Raw genomic sequence first — 25,408 nt, 5'->3', positions numbered from 1 at the left:
TGATGGGCTGAATGGCCTAATTCTGCATCTATGTCTTATGGTCTTATGGTCCATAAAACATGTACCCGGTAACTTGAACGGGATCTGAAGACACAAATTGTTAGCCCTAAAGGCTGCAATGAATTTCTTACTCAATTATGGCTCAATAGAAGTCCAAAGTAAAACAGCAATTAAAAGAAGTTCAGCAAGACTAATTGTAGAATTCTGCACATTAGAAAATAGAGCTCACAATGTATTGCTGAGCTCACTACAAATCATAAAGAATTTTAATGCACTAATAGCACTGGTAGTAAGGTAAAATAGCCGTTAGATTTTTTTCCCTGTATCATAGAACCCTACAGCAGAGACACAAACCCTTTAGGCCATATAGTTTATGGCAAACTCTTATTCAGCCTATTCCCATTGACCGGCACCCAGGCCATAGTTCTTCATAACCTTCCTATCCATGTACTTATCCAAATTCCTCTGAAATGTTGAAGTCAAACCTGCATCCACCACTTCAACTGGCGTACTCTCACCACCCTCTGAAGAACTTGCCCCTCAGGTTCCTCTTAAACATTTCACCTTTCAACCTTAGCCCATGAGCTTTAGTTCTGGTCTCACCCAACCTGAGGGGAAAGTGCCTGCTTGTATTTACCCTATCTATGCCCCTCATAATTTTGTGTACCTAATTTGCATCTGTATTTTCTAGCTGTGTGTAACATTGTTCCGAATGCCTGTCTCAACAATCATTTTATCACAATCATCGTAATTAAGTACCAAGCAGAACATAGCAAGAGAAATCAGTATTTAATCTCTTCCACCTGCTCTGCCACTTCATGGGATCTTGGCTGATTATAAACATAATTTTAGTGAACCAAGTTCATCCAGCTCAGATTTAAGATTGGTTATTGATCTAGCAATGCCTTTAGAAGAGACAACTCTAGATTTCTTCTGCCCAACTTCTAGAAATACGGCTTCTCTTTCTCTTAGGGTCCAGATGACATGTCTTGATCGGGGCTCTGAAACATTGACTCTTGATACTTCTCCATTGATGTTGCCTGCTCTGTTGAGTTCCTCCAGCACTTCTTGTGTGTGTTGCAATAGTTTTTTTAGTAGTTTTTGAGGCACACAAACAGATTGTGGACCATATAAATTTACACTTTGAAGTTTATCTTCACTCCTTGTTGAAGTTTACTGGAGTTGATTTGACAGGATGGCATATGGTGTGACTAATCTAGGAGGCTTCACATCTTGATTCGAAGCCTGCAATTGAACCAGTTCAGTTATAGTACATGTTTTATATGGCTGCAATGCCAGAGCAATGAAACAACTCTATAACTCCATAAAAATACATTGGTTGTAAATGGTTAAACATACACCTGGTTGAAAGTAAACTTCAATAATATTCCAAAGAACAAAGCTATGTTTTCTTTGTGAGTTCCTTTTGAATTTGACTGATGTAGCTATTTTTTCACTATGGAGTGGAACCTTACCCAGATACTAATTTGATACCATTTTCTAAATGTAATCTAATTTAATAGTTTGCCTGTATTAGTCATAGAATGATAGAAAGGTACAGCACAGAAACAGGCCTTTTGGCCCATCTAATACATACCGAAACAATTTAAACTGCCTACTTCGAATGACCCGCACTATGATCATAGCCTTTCATATCCCTACTACCCATGCACCTATCCAAACTTCTCTTAAACTTTGAAATCGAGCCCTGCATGCACCACTTGTGCTGGCAGCTCATTCCACACTCACAACCCTTTGAGTGAAGAAGTTTCTGCTCATGTTCCCATTAAACTTCTCACCTTTCACCCTTAACCCAACCCCTCTGGTTGTAATCCCACCCCAACCTCAGTGGAAAAAGCCTGCTTGCACTTACCCTATCTATACCCGTCATGATTTTGTATATCTCTATCAAATCTCCTTGATCTTCTGCGTTCCATAGAATACAGCCCTAACCTATTCAATATCTTCATTATAACTCGGGTCCTTGAGACCTGGCAACAACTTTGTAAATTTTCTCTGTACTCTTTCAACCTTGTTTGCATCTTTCCTGTAGGCAGATGACTAAAACTGCACACAATACTCCAAAGTGTGTGCGCTTAATCTAAGGGCCCCATACTGAAGCGAGACTGAAAAAAATTAAAATGAATATATAATAGGCATCGTGCCTATAAAGTTTTGTGATATTCTGTTTCCCTTGGATTGAATGGAAACAATATGATATGCTGTCAACATCAAAGTGAAAGGCTTATAAAAGTATTCACTCATATTGTCTATTGAGTCGTTCATTCTGTTTATAATTAACATTCAATACATTTGCATTTGTCCCTTTCTCGGGAGTTCTAATAAAATGACTAAAATTTTAAAAAAATTACCAGGATGTTGCCAGGACTTAGGACCTGACTCACAGGGACAGGTTGAATAGGTTAGGACTTTATTCCTTAGAGCGTAGGAGAATTTGATAGAGATATACAAAATTTAGGAGGTATTGTTAGTAAGTTTACAGATGATATCATAACGTATGGCATTCTGAATCATGATGAAGGTTGTCTAAGTCTATGGCATGATATAGATGTGTTGGAAAATTAGGTAGAGTGGGGGCAGATGGAATTAATCCCAATAAGTACACAAGGTAGGGAATTTTGGGAAGTCAAATTTGGGTAGGATATATATAGTAAATGAAGAGAAATAATCTCCGGATCGTTGTCCGTAGTTCCCTGAAAGTGCTCACATAGATAGATAGGGTGGAGGAGAAGGCACATTACATGCTTCTTTTCATAGGCTGGGTTACGGAATATAAGAGTTGGATGCTATTTTGCAACGTTACAGGTTAGGCTGCACTTCGAGTTTTGTGTCCAGTTATGGTCACAGTATTATAGGAAAGATGTGATTGTGCTAACGAGAGTGCAGATGAGCTTCTCCTGGATGAAAGGACCTTAGTTATGGGGAAAGACTGAATAAGCTGGAGACTGAGGAGTGATGTGATAGAAATAAATACAATTATGAGTAACATTGAAAGGGATAGATAGCTTTATCCTTGAAAACATCATCACAAACAAGAGGTTGAAAGGCAAGGTGTAGGAGTTTCAAAGGGGATCCGAGCAGTAAGTATTTTACGGAAAGTGGTTGGTATCCGGAATATGTTGCCAGTGGAGATAAGGGATCAGATATAACAATGATATTTAAAGTGTCAAGTATTTAAATATTTAAATAGGCAGGGCTGAAAAAGATACATATGGATAAATATGGATAGGCTTAAAGGCTAGTTTAGATGAGATGAGTTGAAAGGCCTTATTCTTTGCTGTACAACTCTGTGACTCTTATTTCATGGTGGCTTGATTGATAGTTTTAAATTTTAGATTGAGAGATCCATTATAGTAAGAAATATTGGATGTAGACAGGCGGCTGGAGCTGGGTCACAGGTCATTTAATGAGCTTTAAGCTTATTGATGGCACAGGCTTGAGGAAAAGATGTCCCGCTCACATTTATAATTTATATATTTCAGAATTAGAATTAAATTTATTATCACCGGCGTGTGAAGTGAAATTTGTTAACTTAGCAGCAGCAGTTCAAGGCAATACATAATCTAGCAGAGAAAAAAATACAATAATAAATAAAATAAAAACAATAATAAATAGGCAAGTAAATCAATTACATATATTGAATAGATTATTTAAAAAGTGCGAAAACAGGAATACTGTATATTAGAAAGAAGTGAGGTAGTGTCCAAAGATTCATTGTCCACTTAGGAATCGGATGGCAGAGGGGAAGAAGCTGTTCCTGAATCGCTGAGTGTCTGCCTTCAGTGATTTTAGCTTTGCTTCAACAGATTATATTTTGCAGCTATTTTCTGAACATTTTAAAGATACGATTATGGTATTAACTGGAAAAAAAGATTAAAATAACAATAATTGTAACCTTTTATAATTTGTGCATCATGTCTAATAGTCTGGTTATTTGTGTGTTATTATCTTCCAGTCCTCCACCAGGCGAATTGGTCTGGCTTGTGCCAACTGTCATACAACTACTACCACTTTGTGGCGCAGGAATGCAGAGGGCGAGCCCGTCTGCAATGCTTGTGGGCTTTACATGAAACTTCATGGGGTATGCTATTTTCTTCCATAAGCGACCAATTGGATCTCAAAAGTTTTCTGCATTGGGAGAATTTCAAGGAAGTGGTTGCAGATAATATTAACGGAGAATTAAATTTGTAATGGCTGCATTGCATCTGTTCAGGAAGGACAAGCAAACTGACTTGTTTTTATATAGCATACTGACTTGTATATTCACATCTGAATGGCATCAAAGGAAAAAATATTTTAATCTTGCATCGTTTGGCTCCTGCTCATGCTTCAGAGAATATTAATTTCTATCTGTAACACTAAGCAGTTTGTAAATATTCCATTATATTTGATGGTGGTATGTAGTTATTTTACTAACATTAGTCTACATAATGCTTTAAGAATGATAAGTTTTCCAATACGCCAAAATGAAAGTTTTAAAGTCTAAAATGCTTAACTTTGTTGTTTCCCAGTTGGTTATTGCACAATCAGTTTTTGTTTCATTAACATACTTCCCTTTATGTCCAAAGGTTCCAAGGCCACTGGCAATGAAGAAAGAAGGAATCCAGACTAGAAAAAGAAAACCTAAAAATTTAAGCAAGTCCAAGAGCACTTCAAGTGGGTCTGAGATTATTAATTGAAAGAATCTTAAAAGTTAAGTATTATAACAACATGCCTCATTGGCTTAAATAATATTTTGCAGGTACAAGCAATACAGTCACCATGACTCCATCTTCTTCATCGTCATCTACATCCAATCAGGAGGAGGTACCTAGAGTGAAAAGTTGCTCACCCTCTAGCCAGACTACAGTTGCAGCTTCGGGGGTAATCTTTTCATTACGAACCTTCTAATCCAACATTTATATTATTAAAAGCAATCATTACTTGTAGGTCATGTATAGTAATAAATTCTCAAGACATATAAACAAGTAAATAGATTTCTCAGTTAGAAATAATATGAAAAAAGAAAGTTGTTATCAAAATGAATATTTTTCCCTAATGGAGTGGACGTTTTAAGATAAGTATTCTGTAACAGTAACATTGGGGAATCGTTAACATTTTGTTTATTATGGGGAATATGCAGGTACAGATTTGAAAACTTTGGTGATTACTTTGATTGACTCCATTGCTCAAAGCTGAGGGATCAGAACTAACAAGGTAGTGAAGTGCCTCCCTCCTTCTTCAATTTCACCTTGTTACAATATCTTATTCCATTGGATGTCCAGTCCGAAAGACAAAGAGCAATAAATTATATTGCTGAATTGCTAGAGTACATGTACATTGAAGTATAATGTATTCTGAGTATAGTCTACTCTATTCCTAAAATGTTGTCTTATTCCATTTAGTTAGATTACCAAAATCAAAAGAGATTAAAAACAAAGATCTTGATGATCTGAGAGGCATTTAGTTGCTGTGATTGCCAGCTTACAGCTCTATTCACATGGTGTAGTGGACAGCCTCCCTCACTGAAATGTTCTTTCGATTACTTTAAGTGGGAAAGATAAGAAACCAAGTTTTTAATGCAATCAAGTGGCTTTATAAAATGATTGAATAGTTCATCTCAGGCTCGGGATATGCTTGATTTTTAGGTATGTGCATTGAGAGAAATCAGATAAATTGTTCATATTTTGATGTTTGATCAAAAGTTAATTACCAGCCACAGAAAGGGGCTGGTTCAAGCTATTACTCAAAAATTTTCTTATGGAAAATGTTTGAGAAAAGATTTTTTATTTTTAAAGGGCTGTTACTTTTAAAAAACTGTATAGAGAGAACTAAATTAATGTCTTATCAAAAGTTGCTGGTAGTAAGGTGGTTTCTCACTTGCAGGCGAATGAGGAAAGTTGGGTAAATGACATAACTTTTTAATTTTAGATGCACTTGCTTATTAAAATAAAAGTTTCATTTGAACGGTCCTTCACTTTGTTAACTGACTTTAGTATTTGTTTGGTTATGTACTGTATGTCACTCAGTCAGATGCAAGTTAAATGTTCTCTAATCTTTTTTTGTCTGGCCAATCTGAACAATGTCAGGCAAAGGAGAGAGCAGCAGTCCAGGAAGTATTGTGCTTGCATTTGTAGATCAACAATAGGGTTATGCAAGATCAAGCCACTTCATCTGAAATCTGTGTCTTATCAGTTAGTTTTGGTGGGGCACTATAATTCTAATTGACTCACCACCCTATTCTTAAGCATATATTTGTAAATCATCCTGGGCTCAATATATTTCATATTTTCCGATGTTTTGCCAATTAAATGTTCAAAACTTCAAAATCAAAATAAATTTATTATCAAATTATGTACTGTATATGGCACCATAAACAACAGAATCAATGAAAAACTACACAGAAACTTTGGCAATCAACTAATGTGTCAAAGAAGACAATCTGTGCAAATACAAAAAAAAAATAAACAGTAAGTGAATAATGCTGAGAACATGAGTTGTAGAGTCCTTGAAAGTGAGTACACAGGTCGTGGAATCAGCTCAGAGCTGAGGTGAGTGAAGATATTATGTTTCTTCGATTGCTAAGGAGAAGGTTTGTTGCCAGTACTAACGAGAATTGCTTGGGAAGTCTGAAAGTAGATAAGTAACCTGGACCAGATGGACAATAACCTAGGGTTCTGAAAGTAGTAACTCAAGAGATGTGAAGCCATTAGTAATGTTCTTTGGAGAGTCAATAGATTCTGGAATGGTTGGCAAGGACTGGACAATTGCAAATGTCACTGCACACTTTAAGAAGGCAGGGAGGCAGAAGAAAGGAAATTTTTGGCCTTCCATATGACTTCTTATTATATGACTGCTGTGATTTGTAAGATGTTGTTTATCATTAAGGTTTTGGGCTACTTGAAGGCAGGTGACAAAATAGGCCAAATTCAGCACGATTTTCTTGGAAATCTTGCCTGATGAATCTGTTCGAATTCTTTGACAAAATAACAGGCAGGATAGACAAATGAGAATTGGTGGATGTTTTTATTTGGGTTGTCGGAAGACCTTTGACAAGGTGCCCCACATGAGGCTGCTTAACAAGATAAGACAAGGTACTACAGGAAAGATAGAAGATTGACTGACTGGCAGGAGGCAAAGTATTGGAATAAAGTGGGCCTTTTCTGTCTGGCTGCCAGTGACTTGTGTTGTTGCACAGGGGTTAGTGTTGGGACCACTTCTTTTCATGTTATATGTCAAAGGTTATGGGGAGAAGGAAGGAAAATGGAGTTAAGAGCGTTAATAAATCAGCCATGATGCAATGGTGGAGCAGACTCAATCAGCCAAATAGCCTAATTCTACTTTTATGTCTTAGTCATATGGTCTCAGCTATTCCCCTTGGTTCAGGACACTGATGGTTGAAGGGTAATATCTGTTGCGCAAATAATAACATTATTGGTAATATAAAAATGGAAAAATGAACACAAGCATTAAAAAAGGCAAATATTTTAGTTTTTCCAAGTTTTGATTGGAAGGAGCACTGGCCATAATTTCTCTTACTCGTTTCTTTCTACTGACTGCAACTTTGCAGGACTATCAACCCTTCCAGCAGGCAATGTGGACAGACGATGAACAGCTCCATGGAGTCAGATAACAGCAAATCTCTGAACATAACTTCCACCCTCTCTCCAAGGAAAGGCACATCCTCCAGCAGTCAGTAAAGCTGCCTGCTTATTTTGGATCCGTTTAGTTTTATTTAACAAAAAAAAAGCTGTGATGAGTACTTTCAGAATATCAATGGACCAGATGCCAAAACTGATGCAAAGAAACAGCAGAGGAATGTTCAGTACTGTAGTCAAGAGTAAACTGACATTACCTCACTTTCGCTGGTGTGCTTGACGGAATCAAACCTCCCACATTACTGTTTGTTCCTGCAATGATTCTGTATGGAAACAAGTTATTTTTGAAATGACAACTGACACTGAAGGTTAGTTAATGCAATGTGAATTCTGAAAGTTCCCATGTAGTCATTGACTTCACGGTGGTCAGTGTTTATGAAACAGGGTAACAAGCGGATGCATTCTTCTACATAATGAAAACTTCATTGTACAAAACAAAATGCAATTAGCATTGCAGTAATCAGTGTTAATTCAAAATGGTTCAAAATTAAACAACCTTCTTGTAATGAATGTAAACCTTCTAAGTTAATGGTACTTATGTAATTTAAAGAAAATAACTAATTCTGTATCTGCAACAGGATACTTCATTCATTTTCTGTCTTTTAAGAATCATCCGTGTAGTCTTTTTGGTAGTTTGGGAAAAGAAGCATTATGTTAAGAACAAATTTCCTCTCAGGTAAATTTGATGTTGTATTACCTTTTGTAAGTTTTGTAAAGAAAAACAAGTCAATATCATCTGTCTATAGGTTAAATGTATGCAAGACAAAATGAAATGCAAACTTTACTACCTATGTGATGAAGTGTAAATACTTTACTGAAACAATTGTCTTGAGGATTGTTGGCTCTGATAAAGCAAAGTGTATAGAAAGACAATCTGGTATTTAGGCCGGTCCATGCATTTTTATTGTCATTGCTTGTATTGTTATTTGTTCCTTGAAAACAGATTAAAAAGTGACATTTTTGAAAATATTTTTGGTCTCTTGTTGTTCCTTTCCTTTCCGTGCCTTGTGGCGCATCGAGCGGCAATTTAGCCATTTCTTCTGCATTTTTGTCTATTTTTTTATGAGGCTGAGTTGCTAGCTTGATGCTCAGCCCAGGTGGATGGGAAGTGTGCAAGGAGCCGGCCAGATTTGAAACGGGGACCTCTCGCGTGAAGTCTGGTGCAGATGCCACTGTACCACCGGTTGGTAATAGTCCTTTATTGCTCTATCATTAGAGTTCTCAGTAAAAACACAATGATCTCAAACTTCTGATTCAGGGACAAAAAAAAATTCAGGGATTGTGAAGTATTCACTGGTGAGTGTAATTAGAAGAATGTTTCTTGTTTTAACTTATGTACATTCATTCAAATTTGTAGGAGTCACTTTTATTTGTTTAAAAACTCATAGTTTTGGACGGTGGTTTCATCACATTTACTAACCTTTACTGACATTAGTACAGATGTTAGGGCGCACTTCACTAAAATGTTTGTCTGGTGGCCCAACATTTTAATTCCAATTCCCATTCACATTCTGACATGTCGATCCATGGCCTCCTCTTGTGCCAAGAAGAGGCCACCCTCAGGGTGGGGGAACATCACCTTATATTCCGTCTGGGTACGCTCCAACCTGGTGGCATAAATATTAATTCTCCTTCTGGTGAACAAATTCATCCCCACCTCCCACTGCCCATTACCCTGCCTATTACCTGCCTCCAGGTCCTTCCTCTTCCTCTCTTCCTTCCCTTTATCTTTTTGTCTACTCTATTCTTCTATCAGATCTTTTCTTCTCCAGCCATTGCCCTTTCCCACACACTTGGCTTCACCTATCCAGCTAGCTTCTTTCCCCTCCCCTCACCTTTTCCACTCAGGCATCTTCCCTCTTCCTTCTCAGTCCTGAAGAAGGGTCTCGGTCAAATCGTCGATTGTTTATTCATTTCCACAGATGCTGCCTGACCTGCTGAGTTCATCCAGCATTTTGGGTGCGTTGATGATGTTTGTTTTGAAATTTAGTCCAATGATGATTTACTTTTAAGTGCATTGAATACGTTCATTCTGATAACTTCAAAGACCATATAAGATTATTAAAGGATTGGTCACACTAGAGGCAGGAAACATATTCCCGATGTTGGGGGAGTCCAGAACCAGAGGCCACAGTTTAAGAATAACAGGTAGGCCATTTAGAACGGAGTTCAGGAAAATCTTTTTCACCCAGAGAGTTGTGGATCTAAGGAATGCTCTGCCTCAGAAGGCAGTGGAGGCCAATTCTCTGAATGCTTTCAAGAAAGAGTTAGATAGAGCTCTATTAGCAGAGTCAAGGGATATGGGGAGAAGGCAGGAACGGGGTACTGATCACATTGAATGGCAGTGCTGGCTCAAAGGGCCGAATGGCCTACTCCTGCACCTATTGTCTATTGAAGTAAGTATAAAAATTTCAGATAGTAAGTGAGTGGTGTCACAGTAGCAGAGCAGTTAGTGTAACACTTTACAGCATGCCAGTTGTAAGATTGGGGTTCAATTCCTACTGCTGACCGTAAGGAGCTTTTATGTTTTCCCCATGACTATGTGTATTTCCTCCAGGCGCTCTGGTTTCCTGCTGCATTCCAGAGGCGGGTTCTGGTCGGCAGGTTGTGGGCACGCTATGTTGGCGCCAGAAGCATGGGTGACACTTGCGGGCTGCTTCCTGCGCACGAACAATGCAAGCGGTGGTTGGATGTACAAATAAAGCTAATTTTCCCTTATTTTGTATTAAAAAAACGCTTTTTCGGCGCAACCACAAATCAAATCAACTCTTAATTAATTGTATAATTTGAACTTGGCAAAGGTTGACACAAAGAGGTGACATCTGATCAGAGGTTAGCAACAATGAGGTAGGCGGACATATTTTGGTGGTTACAGGGCGTTGGAAAGCAGTCCCTCAGGGTTATTTGTACTGAGCCCTTGGAGGCAAGAGAGCAAATGCAACAATGCAAATTTGCTCCTGCCAATGTTTTGGACTTTGGAAGCATGCATTCCAGGGACGCACTTTTCACATTGCCGTCAGATTCGGATATGCTTCCAGCCATTCACAGAAGACCAGTGGGACAGAATTGGTATCCAATAGCTAAGTGGTTGAAGATGATGATAATTTTTTCTCTGTATTGCCACCAGTGTGGTCTAATACACTGCCAAATTTCTAACTCAAATAAAAATGACTGAATTCATTCACTTTTGCTGATAGGGTTGAATAAGATATTTTAAGAGAATCTTGTTGTTCCTGTCCCTGCATACAAGCAATGCAATGCTGCTTTATTCACAGAACATAGAACATTGTACAGGCCCTTTGGCCCACAATGTCGTGCTGACCTTTCAACCCATGTTAGGATCAGTCTAACTCTTCCCTCCTACATAACCATTTTTTTTCTCATCCATGATCTTACCTAAGAGTTTCTTAAATGCCCCAATGTATCTGCCTTCAACAATACCCCTGGCACAGAGTTCTATACACTCACCACTTTCTGTGTAATGGACTTAACTCGGAAATCCCCCTATACCTTCCTTCAATCACTTTAAAATTATTCCCACTTGTATTAGCCATTCCTACCCTGGGAAAATGTCTCTGGCTATCCATTCCATCTATGCCTCTTATCATCTCATACCCTTCTATCATCCTCCTTCACTCCAAAGAGGAAAACCCTGGCTCACTCAACCTGTCTTCATAAGACATGATCTCTAGTCCGTGCAGATGCCACGCATAAAAAATAATCACTGAATTGCCTTCTATGTTTTAAGACAGAAGCAAATTATCTTAAAACAATTTTGGAAAGAGAAATATCAAAAAACATCTCATGGAACAGGACTACCAGGATGTAGATTTCCTCTCTGTGCAATGAAATCATAAATATTCTGTATAAACATATTTAAAGTTTTGCTAAGTACTTTTTCATGAAGAAATATTCACCACTTTTCTGGGCAGAAGACAATTTCAAAATTAAAACCAGGTTTAATATCACTGGCTTATGTCATGAAATTTGTCAACTTAGCGGCTGCAGTACAATGCAATAAACAGTACAGAAAAGACAAATAAGTAAATCAATTGCAGTAAGTATATAGATGTATATTAAATAGTTTAATTAATAGTGCAAAGACAGAAATAATAAAAATGAGGTAACTTTTATGGTTTCAATGTCCATTTAGGAATCGGATGACAGAGGGGAAGAAGCTGTTCCTGAATCGCTGAGTGTGTGCCTTCAGGCTTCTGTACCTCTTTCCTGATGGTGACAGTGAGAAGAGGCCATGCCTAGGGTGGTGGCAGTCATTAATGATGGATACTGCCTTTCTGAGGCACCGCTCCTTGAAGATGTCTTGGAGGCTAGTGCCCAAGATGGAACTGACTAATTTTACAACTTTATGTAGCTTCTTTCCATCCTGTGCAGTAGCTCCACCCCCCATACCAGACAGCGATGCAGCCAGTCAGAGCTTCTGTAGAAGTTTTCGAATGTTTCAGGTGACAAACCAAATCTCCTCAAACTCCTAATGAAATACTAAAATTAAATTTTGTAAAGAGTTATACTTGATGGTTGTGGCTGCCACATCACAGGAAAGCTGTGATAGGTTGAGTGAAGATGCAAAGGCAAGTTACGAGGATATTGCCAAGATTGTAAAAAAATATTGTTAGGAGGAGATATGGATGGGGTTTCCTTTGCAATTAAGGAGACTGAAGGGAGATTTCACAGAGATGTATAAACTTACAAAGCAGATTAAACAGTAAAATCTTATTGAAGCTAATGAGCACAGGACTTATTGATGATCTGGGAACAAATTACTTCCAGCAGTTAATGAAGTGGTTAGAAACTGGCTGAGCAGGTAGTGGAGACAAAAACCATTACAGACAGTTGTGAGGACAACACTTGAGGCTCCATCTGCCGGACAATAGACCAACACTAGGAAGCAGCCTTCACCTTAAGTCTAGTTTTAGTGGGCATATACGTGATGGACTGAATGGCTCCCTTTGGTGTTTTAAACTTCTACGATTTTAGTTTAAATTTCATCCGCAGAGTTAAAATATTTAACATCTAAGACCATAAGATCTAGCAGCAGAATTAGACCATTCAGCCCACTGAGTCTACTCTGCCATTCCGTCATGGTTGATTTATTATCCTTCTCACCCCTACTTCCCCTGCCCTCTCCGCGTAACATTTAACACCCTTACTAATCAACCTCCGCTTGAAATATACCCAATGACTTGCCCTTCACAGCCATCCATGATAATGAATTCCACAGCCGGGAATTCCATTATCTGGCTAAAGAAGTTACTCCTCAACTCTGACCTAAAGGGATATCCTTGTATTTTGAGGCTGTACCCTCCGTTTCTAGGCTTCCCCACTCTAGGAAACATCTTCTCAATGCCCGATTTATCCAGGCTTTTCAATATTTGGTAGGTTTCAGTGCAGTCTGCTCTTATTCTTCTAGACTCCGGCAAGTACAGGCCTAAAGCCACCAAACGCTCATCATACATTAACCCTTTCATTCCTGGGATTATTCTTACAAACCTACTCTGGACCCTCTCCAATGCGAGCTCATCGTTTCTTAGATAAGGGGTCCAAGATGGCTCACAATACTCCCAAGTGCGGTCTGACCAATTAAGTAGTTAAAATAAACTAAGCTGCTCATGTTTAAATCTAGTAAAAACAAATATTACCCTGTGTGACACATTCAGTAAAAAATCATGTGCAAGAGATTAATAAGGATTAAGGAAACGAACTAAAAATTGCATTACATAACTATGGTTAGGCTTGATACACGTGTTCAGATAGCCACAGTTGTGCTTCACATAGAATTTCTGCACTTATTCACTCTGTTTTTTTTTAATCTTTCCATCTATTTATTTATTCTAGGGTACAGCATGGAATAGGCCCTTCGAGCGGCGTTGCTTAGCAATCCCCCAATTTAACCCTAGCCTAATCACTGGACGATTTATACCGACTAGTTAACCTACCAACTGGTTTGTTTTTGGACTGTGGGAGGAAACCGGAGATTCTGGAGGAAACCCACATGGTCACAGGAAGAACATACCCCTTATAGGCAGCAGCGGCAACTGAGCCTGGGTCGCTGGTACTGTAAAGCGTTGTGCAAACCATTACACTACTGTGCACAATAGTTAGTAAGGGACCTATCTCTTTTAGATAAGATTTGCTGCTGGCTGAAAAGCTGAAATAGCAAATATGGTTCAAAATAGACAATAACTAAAATGCAAAGTGCAAGCATGCTTTAATTTTACCCTAACTAGTTCATGTAAGATGTGCAGGAAGAGTTAACTTTTTTTCACAGAGCTTTACGGGGCTGTTGATATGGATATTTCATAAATGCTCATACAAGTGAAAAACATTCATTGTATTACATCAGATGTTATTACTGTTCTGGGTTTGGGTTAGATGCATTTTGCTTGAAGGCAAAGAAATAAAACAAAATATGTATACAGAATGTACCCAATTTGTTTTCATTCATATTATGAGTATAGTCATCATCATGTGCCATGTCATATGATGTGGGTGATCATGGTCTTTCTGTGACCGTGATTGTTCTTGGCAAATTTTTCTACAGGAGTGGTTTACCATTACGTTCCTCTGGGCAGTGTCTTTACAAGATGGATGGCCCCAGCCATTATCAATTCTCTTCAGAGATTATCTGCCTGGTGTCAGTGGTCGCATAACCAGGATCTGTGATATGCACCAGCTGCTCATATGACCATCCACCACCTGGTCCCATGGATTCATGTGACCCTGACCGGGGTTGGGGGCGGGAGGGAGGGAGTGGTTCAAAGCAAGTACTACACCTTGCCCAAGGTTGGTCTGCAGGCTAGTGGAAGGAAAGAGCACCTTGCACCGCCTTTGGAGAGACACATCTCCACCCTACCACCCAAAGGATATAGTATCACTGATAAGAATAGTGTTTATTTCCTATCCTTATTTGACAGTGAAGGAAGTGCTGAGTACCCTTTAGAAGTCGTGTAGGCTGTATGTGAAAGTGCTCCTACAGAAATAGCAGGGGTGGAGTTCCAAAATAGTGACACAACTACTAAGCAATGTGATATTCTGTATTTCAAAACAATACGTTGTGGAGGGGAATTAGCGATTTGTAAATTTCATGAACCTGCATCCCTTGTTCATTGTATGTGCTGTTGTGATAGTTTTAATTGCTACAATCACTTACCTATGTTTAACATTTGGTATTTATTCAGGTAAAGTTACAGAATTACATATTGACAATGGCAGCTCATCCCGAGTAACAGAACCCCTTTGAGTAGTCATTGTTTAAAATTTCAGGATACAAGACAGTAACAGGCCATTCATGGACCAATGCTGCCCAATGTGACCAATTAATCTACTAACCTGTATGTCTTTGGGATGTAGGAGGAAACCAGAGCACCCAGAGGAAACCCACCTGGACTTGGGGAGAACGTGCAAACTCCTTACAGTCAGTAATGAGAATCAAACCCAGGTCGCCTGTGCTACCATGCCACCCAATACTATTCAGGCACCCATCATATAGCCCTTTTGATACAGCATTGAGAGATGGCTCCATGATTACACAACTAACCAGAAGGTTTAAGTGGCAAAGCAGATCTATCCTGAACTGTGCCTTAAGTGACAGGGATAGACCTTTTACAACATGCTAATAGCAGAACATTCAAGTCTTTCCCTATGTAGTTTCAATGGGACAGAATCAGAATGTCCCACCAACACACGATTGGGTTCACTAGCCACAAAGTATCTGTTGGAAGTTAAATTGTGTACAGGTTTTATTTCCTGAAGACTGGCTCTCAGTTTAGTTCATCAATAATTATGCTACCCATAATTTCATAATCCAAAATGATCCCTAACAGGTGCCATAGTTGCTGTTGAAGAAGTATTGGTGAGTTGCAGAGGTTATATGATGGTTGGGTTCTATTTAAATGGCCTACCTCATCCTCAATGACCAACACTTTGCCAAACTTCTACAGATGCTCAGTGGAGAGTATCCTGACTGGTTGCATCAAGGCCTGGTATGGAAACACTGATGCCCAAGAATGGAAGAAAGTACCAAAAGCAATGGGTACAACCCAATCTATCACGGGAAAAGACCTGAGCACATTGAACACATCTACAAGGAGTGCTGGCACAAGAAATCATCATAGACCCTCACCATCCCGGCCATCCTCTCTTCTCGCTGCTGTCAGGAAAGGAGGTACAGGAGATTTAGGTCCCACACCACTAGGTTCAGGAACAGTTATCGTCCTTCAACTCTCAGATTCCTGGACCCAGCGTGGATAACTTCACTTATCTCAATACTAAACTGATTCCACCACCTATGGTTTCACTTTTAAAGACTCTCCAACTCATGTTCTCAGTATTATTTAATTAAATTTTATTTATTATTATTAATTTTTTTGTATTTGAAGTTTGCCTTCTTTTGCACATTGGTTGTTTGTCGGTCTTTGTGTGTAGTTTTTCATTGATTCTGTTGTAATTCTTTGTTCTACTGTGAATGTCCATAAGATAATGAATCTCAGGGTAGTATATGATGACATATATGTACTTTGAACTTCAAACTTTTGAGCTTTAAACTTCTGTGCTGGAGCCGCACATTGTGTGAATTGGAGACTATTCTTTTAAGCTTCTGACGTGTGCTTCATAGTTGTCAGGGGAAGTTTTGCAAAATACTTCAGCCTCTGAGGTGCTCTTGTAACCATCAATTTCTTATGGCATTTCCAATTAATTGCAGGTTGAAAACAAATGCCAGGTTAATAAAAATGGGAGATTCATCTCAGGTATAATAAGTGAGACCGATGATGTAATCTATAGAACTATCGGTACATATAATTTGTTGTGCATATCCTTGAAAGAAGCAGCAGGTTTAAATGTGTTCATTATCATGTCTGTAGAGCCATTGTGTTATGAGATGTGCTTTTGACCCCACTTTGTTACTTTTTGTCATAATGAAGTTGTACACAAGTGGTGCGTTAATGTGTTCTGACATGATTGATGTCAATGCCACTTTTACTCGCTAAGATACTGAAGGGCTGTCAAAGCCTTATATAACGAAAGAAAACATTTGCAAACAGCTTGTCAGATCTTAGTTAAAATCAAGTTACAAATGGCAAGTTCTGGTAAACCAGACCACCAGGCTGTGCTCCTTCTCCCTGTATACAAACAGAAGCTGAGATGTTTGATAGGTTCTTGATTAGTCAAGGAGTCAAAGTTACGGAGAGAAGGCAGGAGAATGGGTTTGAGATAGATACTAAATCGACATGAAGGAATGGTAGAACAGATTTAAAGGGCCAAGTGGCCTAATTCTGCTCTGGTGTCCTATGGTCTTGGAGTCTTATATGAGGATTGAGTATAGAAAGTTGTTCAGTGATGGGATTAGGATATAGAGGAACTTCTACACGATTGCTTAGAGTCAGTAGGCTGGTCTACATTCAGAGGCTCAGCAGCCAGCCTAGATGAGTATGTCACTATCAACACGGATTTTATAACCAAGTGCCTTGAGGACTGTATACCAAAGAGGTCAGTCCAGGTGTTTCCAAACGGGAGACATGGATAAGTCGGGAGATCCACTAAAACGTAGGACTGCAGGGGATTCAAAACCAGGTGACCCTAACCAGAAATGAGAGAAATCGGTGTTGCTGCTGTCAGGTTGGAGATGACCAAAACAGAATACGAGGTGTTACTCCTCCAGCCTGTACCTGGTCCAACAGCAGAGGAGACCACGGACAGACATGTCAGCGTAGGAATGGATGATGGAATTTAAATGGCTGGTCACTGAGAGATAACTTAATTTCCCTAACTTTGGACAACCACTCCCTCAACCCACCCCTTTGTTTTCTCTTTTTCCTCTGGCCCTTTTGCTCCTTCTCTTTCTCCTCCCTCACCCTCATCACCTACACCTACCTCCTTCTGGTTTCTCACCTCCTTCCTTTATTCCAAACTCCACCGTCCTCTCCTATCTGATTCCTGCTTCGTCAGTCCTTTTCCTCTTCCACCTGTCACCTACCAGCTTCCCTTATGCCACCCCCCCACCCACAACCGTCCAACCTTCGCCCCCTCACCTGGATTCACCTGTCACCCGTCCGCTCACACACCTTTCCGCTCCCTGCACGCCTCTATTCTGGCTTCTGCCCTCCTTCTTTCCAGCCCCGATGAAGGGTCTTGGCCTGAGACATCGAATGTTCATTTCCCTCCTCGGATGCTGCCTAGCCTGAGGAATTCCTCCAGCATTTTGTGCGTGTTAACCCAATAACACAGATTTTGTAGCCATTGGTGAAAGAGTGGTGTTTGATATTCTCAAAACAAACAGAGCAGCAAGTTTTAGTGGGCCAGAGAGCACAGGCTAGCTCCCATCACGTTAAGTGAAGTCCCCCCTCTAGTGCATTTCCAGCCTCTCAGATTAGTTTTCGTTTGAGGGGCTGAGGTTCCACAGCAGTACAATTATAGAAGGAATAAAATCAGGAAGACCTTATCATTTTCTTTATTTATCAGATCGGGCCTACAATAAACCCGCAATGGAAGAAGTGTTGGCTTGTTGGTCTTGACGGCTGCTGAAATGCCTAAACTCCATCCGACTAATTTAAAAATGAGAGAAATTCTGCAGACGCTGCAAATCCAAGCAACGTGCACAAAATGCTGGAGGAGCTCAGCAGGCCAGGTAGCATCAATGAGTAGGGATGAACAGTCGCAGTTTTAGGCTGAAACCCTTCAGCAGAACTGGAGAGAAAAGATGATAAGTCGGAATAAGAAGTGGGAGGAGGGCAGGACAAAATGTAATAGGCAAAGCAGGGAGAGAGGGAGGGGTGAAGTAAAGAGCTGAGAAGTCATTTGGTGAAAGGAGAAGATTGAAGGCCATGGAAGAAAGGGAAGGGGGAGGAGCCGCCACAGGGAGGTGATGGACAGGTTAGGAGATAAGGTAAGAGGGAAATGGAAATGGGGAATGGTAAAGGCGGAGGGGTCTGTTACCCGAAGTTCGAGAAATCAATGTTCATGCCATCAGGTTGGAGGCTACCCAGATGGAATATAAGGTGTTGCCTCATCAAGGCAGTAGAGGAGGCCATGGACAGACATGTCAGAATGGGAATGGGAATAGGAATTAAAATGGGTGGTGACTGGGAGATCCCGCTTTCTCTGGCGGCCAGAGCGTAGGTGCTTGGTGAAGCAGTCTCCCAATCTACGTTAGGTCTCACCGATATACAGGAGGCCGCACCAGGAACACTGGATTTCCAGCATCTGCAGATTTCCTCTTGTTTGTGCCTCACCTGAAAGGATTGTTTGGGGCCCTGAATGTTAGTGAGAGAGGAGGTGTAGGGGAACAAGTATGACATCTGCCCCTACACTTCCTCCCTCAGCCTTCCTCCTCTCCTGGATTCACCTATCACCTTCCACATTGTATTTCTTTCTCTCTTTCCCCCAACTTCTTACTCCGACTTCTCATCTTTTTTCCCCAGTCCTGATGAAGCGTCTTGGCCCGAGCGACGACTATTTGCTCTTCTCCATAGACACTGCCTGGTCTGCTGAGTTCCTCTGCCTAATTTAGTATCCATTCATGTAATGCTATCTGTCACTGTACATATTTAGTTATCTTTTTAAAACAACCCGCATTAATTTAGCATCCTTAATGTTGTAAAGCATCTCAATGTTTAAGGGATCGCAATGAGACTAACAATGCCTCTGAGGTAAAGAATGTGAAGAGACTGGATGAAGCAGGAAGCTGTAAGTGGTATCTGAAAAGTGCTGAAGAGATGGATGGGAGATGAGAGGAAATTGGAGAATGCAGGGTTTCTGTCAGTTGTTGGATTGGGAGAAACTACAGAGATAAGATGATCCTTGGTAAGAGGGGCTTGAAAGCAAGTAGGGCAGTAGAATAGAACTTAGCATGATGCTATAGCAGCACATGGCTTGTACGTTCTTCCCCTAAGCGCGTGGGTTTCCTCTGGCACTCCTGTTTCCTCCTTCCTCCAAAGATGTACTGGTAGGTAGGTTAATTGTCATTGTGGATTGTCCTGTGATCAGGCCGGGGTTAAGTAAATGGGTTGCTGGGCGATGTGGGTCATTGATGGAAGGGCCTGTTCCATGCTGTAAGAGTCTGATGGCAGTAAGCACCTTCAAACCCGAGCAGGGATTCCAACGTGTAGTGGTGGTTGGGGTCTGAACACGGGCTGGATACGTGGCTGGGTTTGTGTCTGATTGGCTCGATCAGATGCTGGAATTGAGGTCTGGAATGTGTGCTTATGTCTCATTCCCTTCGGATCCACTGAATTCACTAGAAAATTATTTACAGTGTAACATTTTAAAAATACATTAAAGTACACTTGAGTATATAAGAGTGTGTGTGTGTGTGTGTGTGTGTATAAATAAAATAAAACATTCTGAAGAATCTGCTGGTCAAGAGCTGAGTTAGACAGATTATTGATTTATTGACATTATTTGAACTGGAGTTACAAGTCTTGTACAAGAGTTTCACTGATTGGCTAATTAACACAGTTTCTGGAGGTAGTGCAGTGCAAATTGATAGGGTGGTTAGCCTGCTATTGAGTTTAAGAGTTGTGAGATTATATTGCAGCTCTATAAAACTCTGGTTAGACCACTTCTGGAATATTGTGTTCAGTTCTGGTCGCCTCATGTGTTCAGTTCTGGTCGCCTCATGTGTTCAGTTCTGGTCGCCTCATTATAGGAAGGATGGGGATGTTTTAGAGAGGGTGCAGAGGAGATTCACCAGAATGCTGCCTGGATTAGAAAGCATGTTTTATGAAGATAGGTTGAGTGAGCTAGGGATTTTCCCTTTGGAGCAAAGGAGGATGATAGAGGTGTACAAGATGGTAAGAGGCATAGATAGTGAAGACAACCAGAGACTTTCTGACAGGACATGGCTTATACAAGGGGGCATAAATTCAAGGTGTTTGAGAGAAAGTATAGGGGGATGTCTTCTTTACACAGAGAGAGACCTGACCACTAAATGCTTCCATCATTCAGCCTCTCTATGGTCACCTAACCCTTCCCCAGAGAGAACTCGCAATCGATATTGCACTTTTGTTTCCTCACTCAAGAGGAGACTGAATGAGTCACGTCAGCTGTCTTCTCCTGAGCTGACCACCAATTATAACATTGAATTCCCTACCATTACAAAACAATCAATTGACCTTTCCACTTTGGTATACCCAGTCATAATAAGGGAAATTTTCTTCAGCCTTCCCATCACCAAACATTTATGGGTAGTGAGTATTCCTCTCAAGGAACATTCCTTGGGCAGAGCCACCCTCATTTTGTCAAGTCCCTCGTGCGAGATGAATCATTTTCTGAAACTTCATTTTTAAAAGTCAATTGTCTGAAATTCTATTACTTTGTTTTTTTCTAAAATGATTGGATTAAAAACCACTTTCCCTGAGGTGAAGCACAATATTCATCATTTCCAGATATTGGATATGGTATCTGGGGATGGGGGGGGGGGGGGTAAACTGGATGGGGTGATTCTCTATGCTTCATTTTGGAAGATCTCCTTTCTTTCTGCTCCAGAAGTAACAATCATTGGACACCTCTGACCCAACCCTGTCTCCTCATGAGTTAAATTTCATATTTACCTTTAATCATTCTGGCATTCCCCAAATCTGAACAATTGGCACGTGTGCAAAATCCAAGCATGTCTGACATACCGAAAAGCAAGGGCTACCCGGAGTACACCTCGATAGTGGAGTTAAACATTCCTCTACCGAAGTGAATTAAAATTGATTCACTAGGAGAGTGATGTTACTGTCCTTTCGTTCCTTGTCCAGTTTTTTTGTATTGATTTGTGAACTGTGAGAAATGTTAAAATTCTAAAATGTCTCAGCTGTCCAGCACTACAAATGTGCCACAGACCAGAAACAGAAGCAAAGCTGCTGGAGTGAATGAGGTGCAAGTGTAACACAAATTAAAGGCATGAGGAGCCTTGGACTATTCACATTTTTAAGCACCTAAAGCTTTTTATTAAAATTTTGCATTACCCCAAACTGATATGCAGGCACTGGCATTCACTGGCAGTAATTTTGCAACAGTGATGACTGATGCACATTTCCACAGTAACAAATGGTCAAGGGCAGATCCAGATCTCAATGCATACTATCAGCTTTTGGTTTATAATAATACCTACTTGTATTTCTTTCTATTTAAAAAAAATAAGTAATTAGCAAAGGCAAACATTCGGTGGAATTGTTTTCAATAGATATTTATCAAGTTTACTAAGCTGAAATTGTAATAAAATATCTCAAAACACTGATTTCTTTTCTCCTAGGATTAATCGCAGCTCATGTTAGAACTGTGTACAGTCCGAAGTTCATTTTTATCATAACTCCAGTGTGGTAAACACATCTAGACTTGTGCACTTTGCTCCCCGACGAATCACTCACAGTTGCACAATTTATGACCACTTTGAAACCTACACGAAACTTGCCCGAGAAGCTTGCTCTCTCTCCATATCTGAGGGCGCATCAAAGGATATCTGCTCGAAAGCCACCTCGAAGCCCATCAGATTGAAGGGACAGACACAGAATTCAAATTAGACCCTTTTTTAAACATCAGTTCTAAATAAGGAACAGAGGAATCACCTGAGACAAAAGCATTGCTCGTTTTGAATGTGGTATAGGAGAAGGAATTAGAATGATTGTGTGTTTCCTGTTCCCTCTAAGTCTAAACTCAGTTTTATTTTAAGATTCGGGATGTCACTGAGAGACAATGTTGTCATAATTTTGCAATGTGAATGGTTTCACATTGTGTTAATGAATAACTGATCGTATATTATATGCAAAATAATGGTGGTGACTAAGTTCCAAAGGCCCAATTCCCTTCTGCTTGATGAACTAAAATGGTTCCTGCTAGTTACTGAAAAAAGTGCTGACTCATGCTTGGTAGCTTACAAATAGTACAGCCCAGTAGGGGACCTCAGGTCCATAATGCTGTGCAAGATCTTTAACCTGCTCCCAGATCAACTTAACCCTCCCCTCCCACATAACTCTCCATTTTTATTTCATCCATGTCCTATCTCAGAGTGTCTTAAATGTCTGTAATGTGTCAGCCTCTATCATCACATCTGGCAGTGGGTTCCATGCACAATGTGAGAGCAAGTATTTGAACCATTCAGTGTTAATCTGGAGGATTTTAAGCAACTCATTCCCAACCAAAATCACCAATCCCACTGGACAACAAAGATTTTGCTTCTTGAATACTTTTGGGTGTATCTTAAGGATTTTGGGCTGCTAATCATGAAAATCACCATAAAATTTCCCTGTCAAACATTATTTTTTTTTGGAAATTGACTATATTTGTTATTTCAATTCACAATTTAAGTCAAATAAAATATTGCCCACAATTTAAGCTGAAAAGTTTCTATCTTGTCGCATGCTTAGGCACAGCGGATGCTGCATGGCAGGACAAGTTTTAGAAAGGCTATAAATTTCTGTGAAGGATTTTGATATTTGAGACAGATGTTACCCAGAATAAATGATACCAAGATTAAGGAAGGCATTTTTGTTCATCCGCAAATCAAACAGGTAATCAATGACAAGCAATTCGAAGAACTTCTAGTGGGACCGGAGAAAATTGCATGGAAGGCATTCGAGGATGTTTTTGGAAATTTTCTTGACAACTACAGAGCACCAAACTACATGCAGCTGGCTGACAACATGCTGCAAACATACAAAAACATGAAATGCAACATGTTGCCGAAGATACATTTTCTGAGTTTCCATTTAGACGTCTTTCCTGCAAATCTTGGTGCTGTCAGTGATGAGCATGGTGAAAGGTTTCACCGGGACATTGCAGTCTTGGAAAAACACTATCAGGGCAACTGGAATCGATTAAGGCTGGCTTATTATTGTTGGACACTTAAACAAGAAGCCTCAGATACTGAGTACAAATGAAAATCATCAGCAAACCATTTTTAGCCTAGTTGAACTATTGCAAAGCATCAGTACTGTTACACAATTAAACACATTAAATTCAATAAAAGTTAGTTTCTTGTCTCTCCAAATTCCTACATGATACAAGTAGTCTGAAATTGTTTTTCTCTTCAGCTTCAAGTGGTCCATCACAAATAATAAAAAAATAATTCTGAGGAATCAACTCTTCCAAAAAAACTTGTCCAGTGTATTCAGTTATTGTACAAATCTCTGTGAAATTGAGTGTTATTAGTGGAAGAATCTAGAAAACTGTGCGGTTTGATGATTCCACTATAGTGCTATATAGGCTGGTGCACTTAAATTTCTTTCTTGTTATCACACCAATGTGAAATTGACAGTCAAGAGAAGGATGGAGAGTGAGGGAAACACTTTTAAATTCATGCGATTGCATTCCCGGCAGACTTAAAGTCCATCCTGCATGCATTCCAGTTTGACCCTCACAGTGTAAAAGAAATGCTCACTGAAAATACTCAGGGTTCAAGTATTTTAATTCATGTCAGTCCAATTTTAAACACATTCCTTTGGCTGCTTGTTTGAATTGAATTAATAGTTGAACTGCATGAAATGATTATTTACAAAAGGCACAGGCAGCTACATTCCTTGTCATATCATTACACTTCCACAAGCTATGACACATTAAGCTGATTTAAAGCCTTTAGCATCCAGTATTAAAGATCCTCACTATCCGGGACATGCCCTCTTCACATTACTGCCTGGCAGGAGGTACTTAAGAACCATACTCAAAGTTCTAGGAACGGTTTCTTCCCCTCTGTCATCATATTGGTGACAAGTCCTTAAACCCATGAACACTACTTGTAATTCACCTTTTACAATATTTAAAAAATGTTGTAACTTACAGTAATTTTTTATGTCTTCCTCTGTACTGCTGCTGCAAAACAACAAATTTCACAACATGTTGTTGATAATAAATTCAATCCTGATGCTGATTCAGTGTTGCTTTTGTGCGGTTGGTTAAAGAACTTATTTTCTGCTCCAAGTGGTCACAACAAAGTTGTTTGAAACTTAGGTGGTGGGAAAAGTTTAACATTCGTTGCCACAATACTGTGAAGCTGAGAGCGACTTCAAAATACGCAAATGAACAAGCGAGCATGGAAGACTAGAAACTACTGGCTGAAATTCCTGGTCATTAACAAAATTGCATGTTTTTTTACAGCTTTCTCCTGTATAAACCTCTCACTCCAAAAAGTTCACAAAATTTTAAGTGTGTTACACAAGGTGTAAGATTTTATTGTATACTTATATTTTCTTCTGATTCTGATTTTGTCATGTCCTGAGGTAATTATTTCAAAGTTGAAGGCAGAAGAGCTCAGAGCATTGAAATATAATAAGAGAAGGCTGGACTGGAGAAGTATTTCTCTGAGCAGTATACAAAGACTATATTTCAAACTTTGCGGCTGCTCATGATAGGACAGACCTCTCACCCCAGGTAGTAGCAATAAGGGATTAGGAACAGTTAGCTTCTATTAACGGGAAAAGGGAGAGGGTCTTGGGACCAGTTCCCATTACAGAGCTGCTTACCTCAAGGAACTGGGGCTGATCCTGCTCACAGATTGCTTTGAACGGACTGCAATGTGTAACAGTTTTATCTATGTGGTCCATCAATCAGTGGCAATTCAGCAGCTGCCTTTCAAAACTGCAGCCCCATGCCTGCAAGAGAGGCAATTGAGCGAGAGCCAAAATTGCTTTTTGTGGCCTGTTGCACAATCCCAGCTGTGACCACACGCTCCAGGTAAAACAGGGATCGTTGCTTCAGAGGCTGAAAGCAGACCTCCATGCTTTCCGCTCCTTGTTAGGGACTTTGAGCTCCTACGA

General features: G+C 39.8%; 1 protein-coding gene and 1 long non-coding RNA gene across 8 annotated transcripts in view; one reads left to right on the top strand and one right to left on the bottom strand.

Moving 5' to 3' along the window:
* LOC140724724 (GATA-binding factor 6-B-like) overlaps positions 1-24,490 on the top strand; it is a 39,871-nt gene extending 15,381 nt beyond the window's left edge. For 4 of the 7 annotated variants that reach the window (XM_073039242.1, XM_073039200.1, XM_073039214.1 and 1 more), the window contains exons 4-7: positions 3,977-4,102; positions 4,590-4,677; positions 4,763-4,884; positions 11,812-14,101. In XM_073039242.1, coding sequence (XP_072895343.1) covers positions 3,977-4,102; positions 4,590-4,677; positions 4,763-4,884; positions 11,812-11,889 — 414 coding nt within the window. In that variant the 3' untranslated portion in view covers positions 11,890-14,101. Of the gene's footprint in view, positions 1-3,976; positions 4,103-4,589; positions 4,678-4,762; positions 4,885-7,570; positions 8,628-11,811; positions 14,102-21,912 lie in introns of those variants that run through there. The other 3 variants (XR_012098161.1, XM_073039252.1, XM_073039233.1) reach the window with 3 other exon arrangements.
* Positions 771-25,408, bottom strand: LOC140724751 (uncharacterized). The gene is made up of 4 exons (XR_012098167.1): positions 25,115-25,408; positions 24,433-24,464; positions 9,079-9,265; positions 771-1,245 (listed from the first exon to the last, which is right to left on the bottom strand). It is a non-coding gene; the product is annotated as an uncharacterized lncRNA (long non-coding RNA).

This window comes from Hemitrygon akajei, chromosome 1, assembly GCF_048418815.1.
Source record: "Hemitrygon akajei chromosome 1, sHemAka1.3, whole genome shotgun sequence".
Lineage (NCBI taxonomy): Eukaryota > Metazoa > Chordata > Chondrichthyes > Myliobatiformes > Dasyatidae > Hemitrygon > Hemitrygon akajei.
Note: the sequence above shows the minus strand (reverse complement) of the source record. Positions and strands in the feature narration are given on the sequence as shown.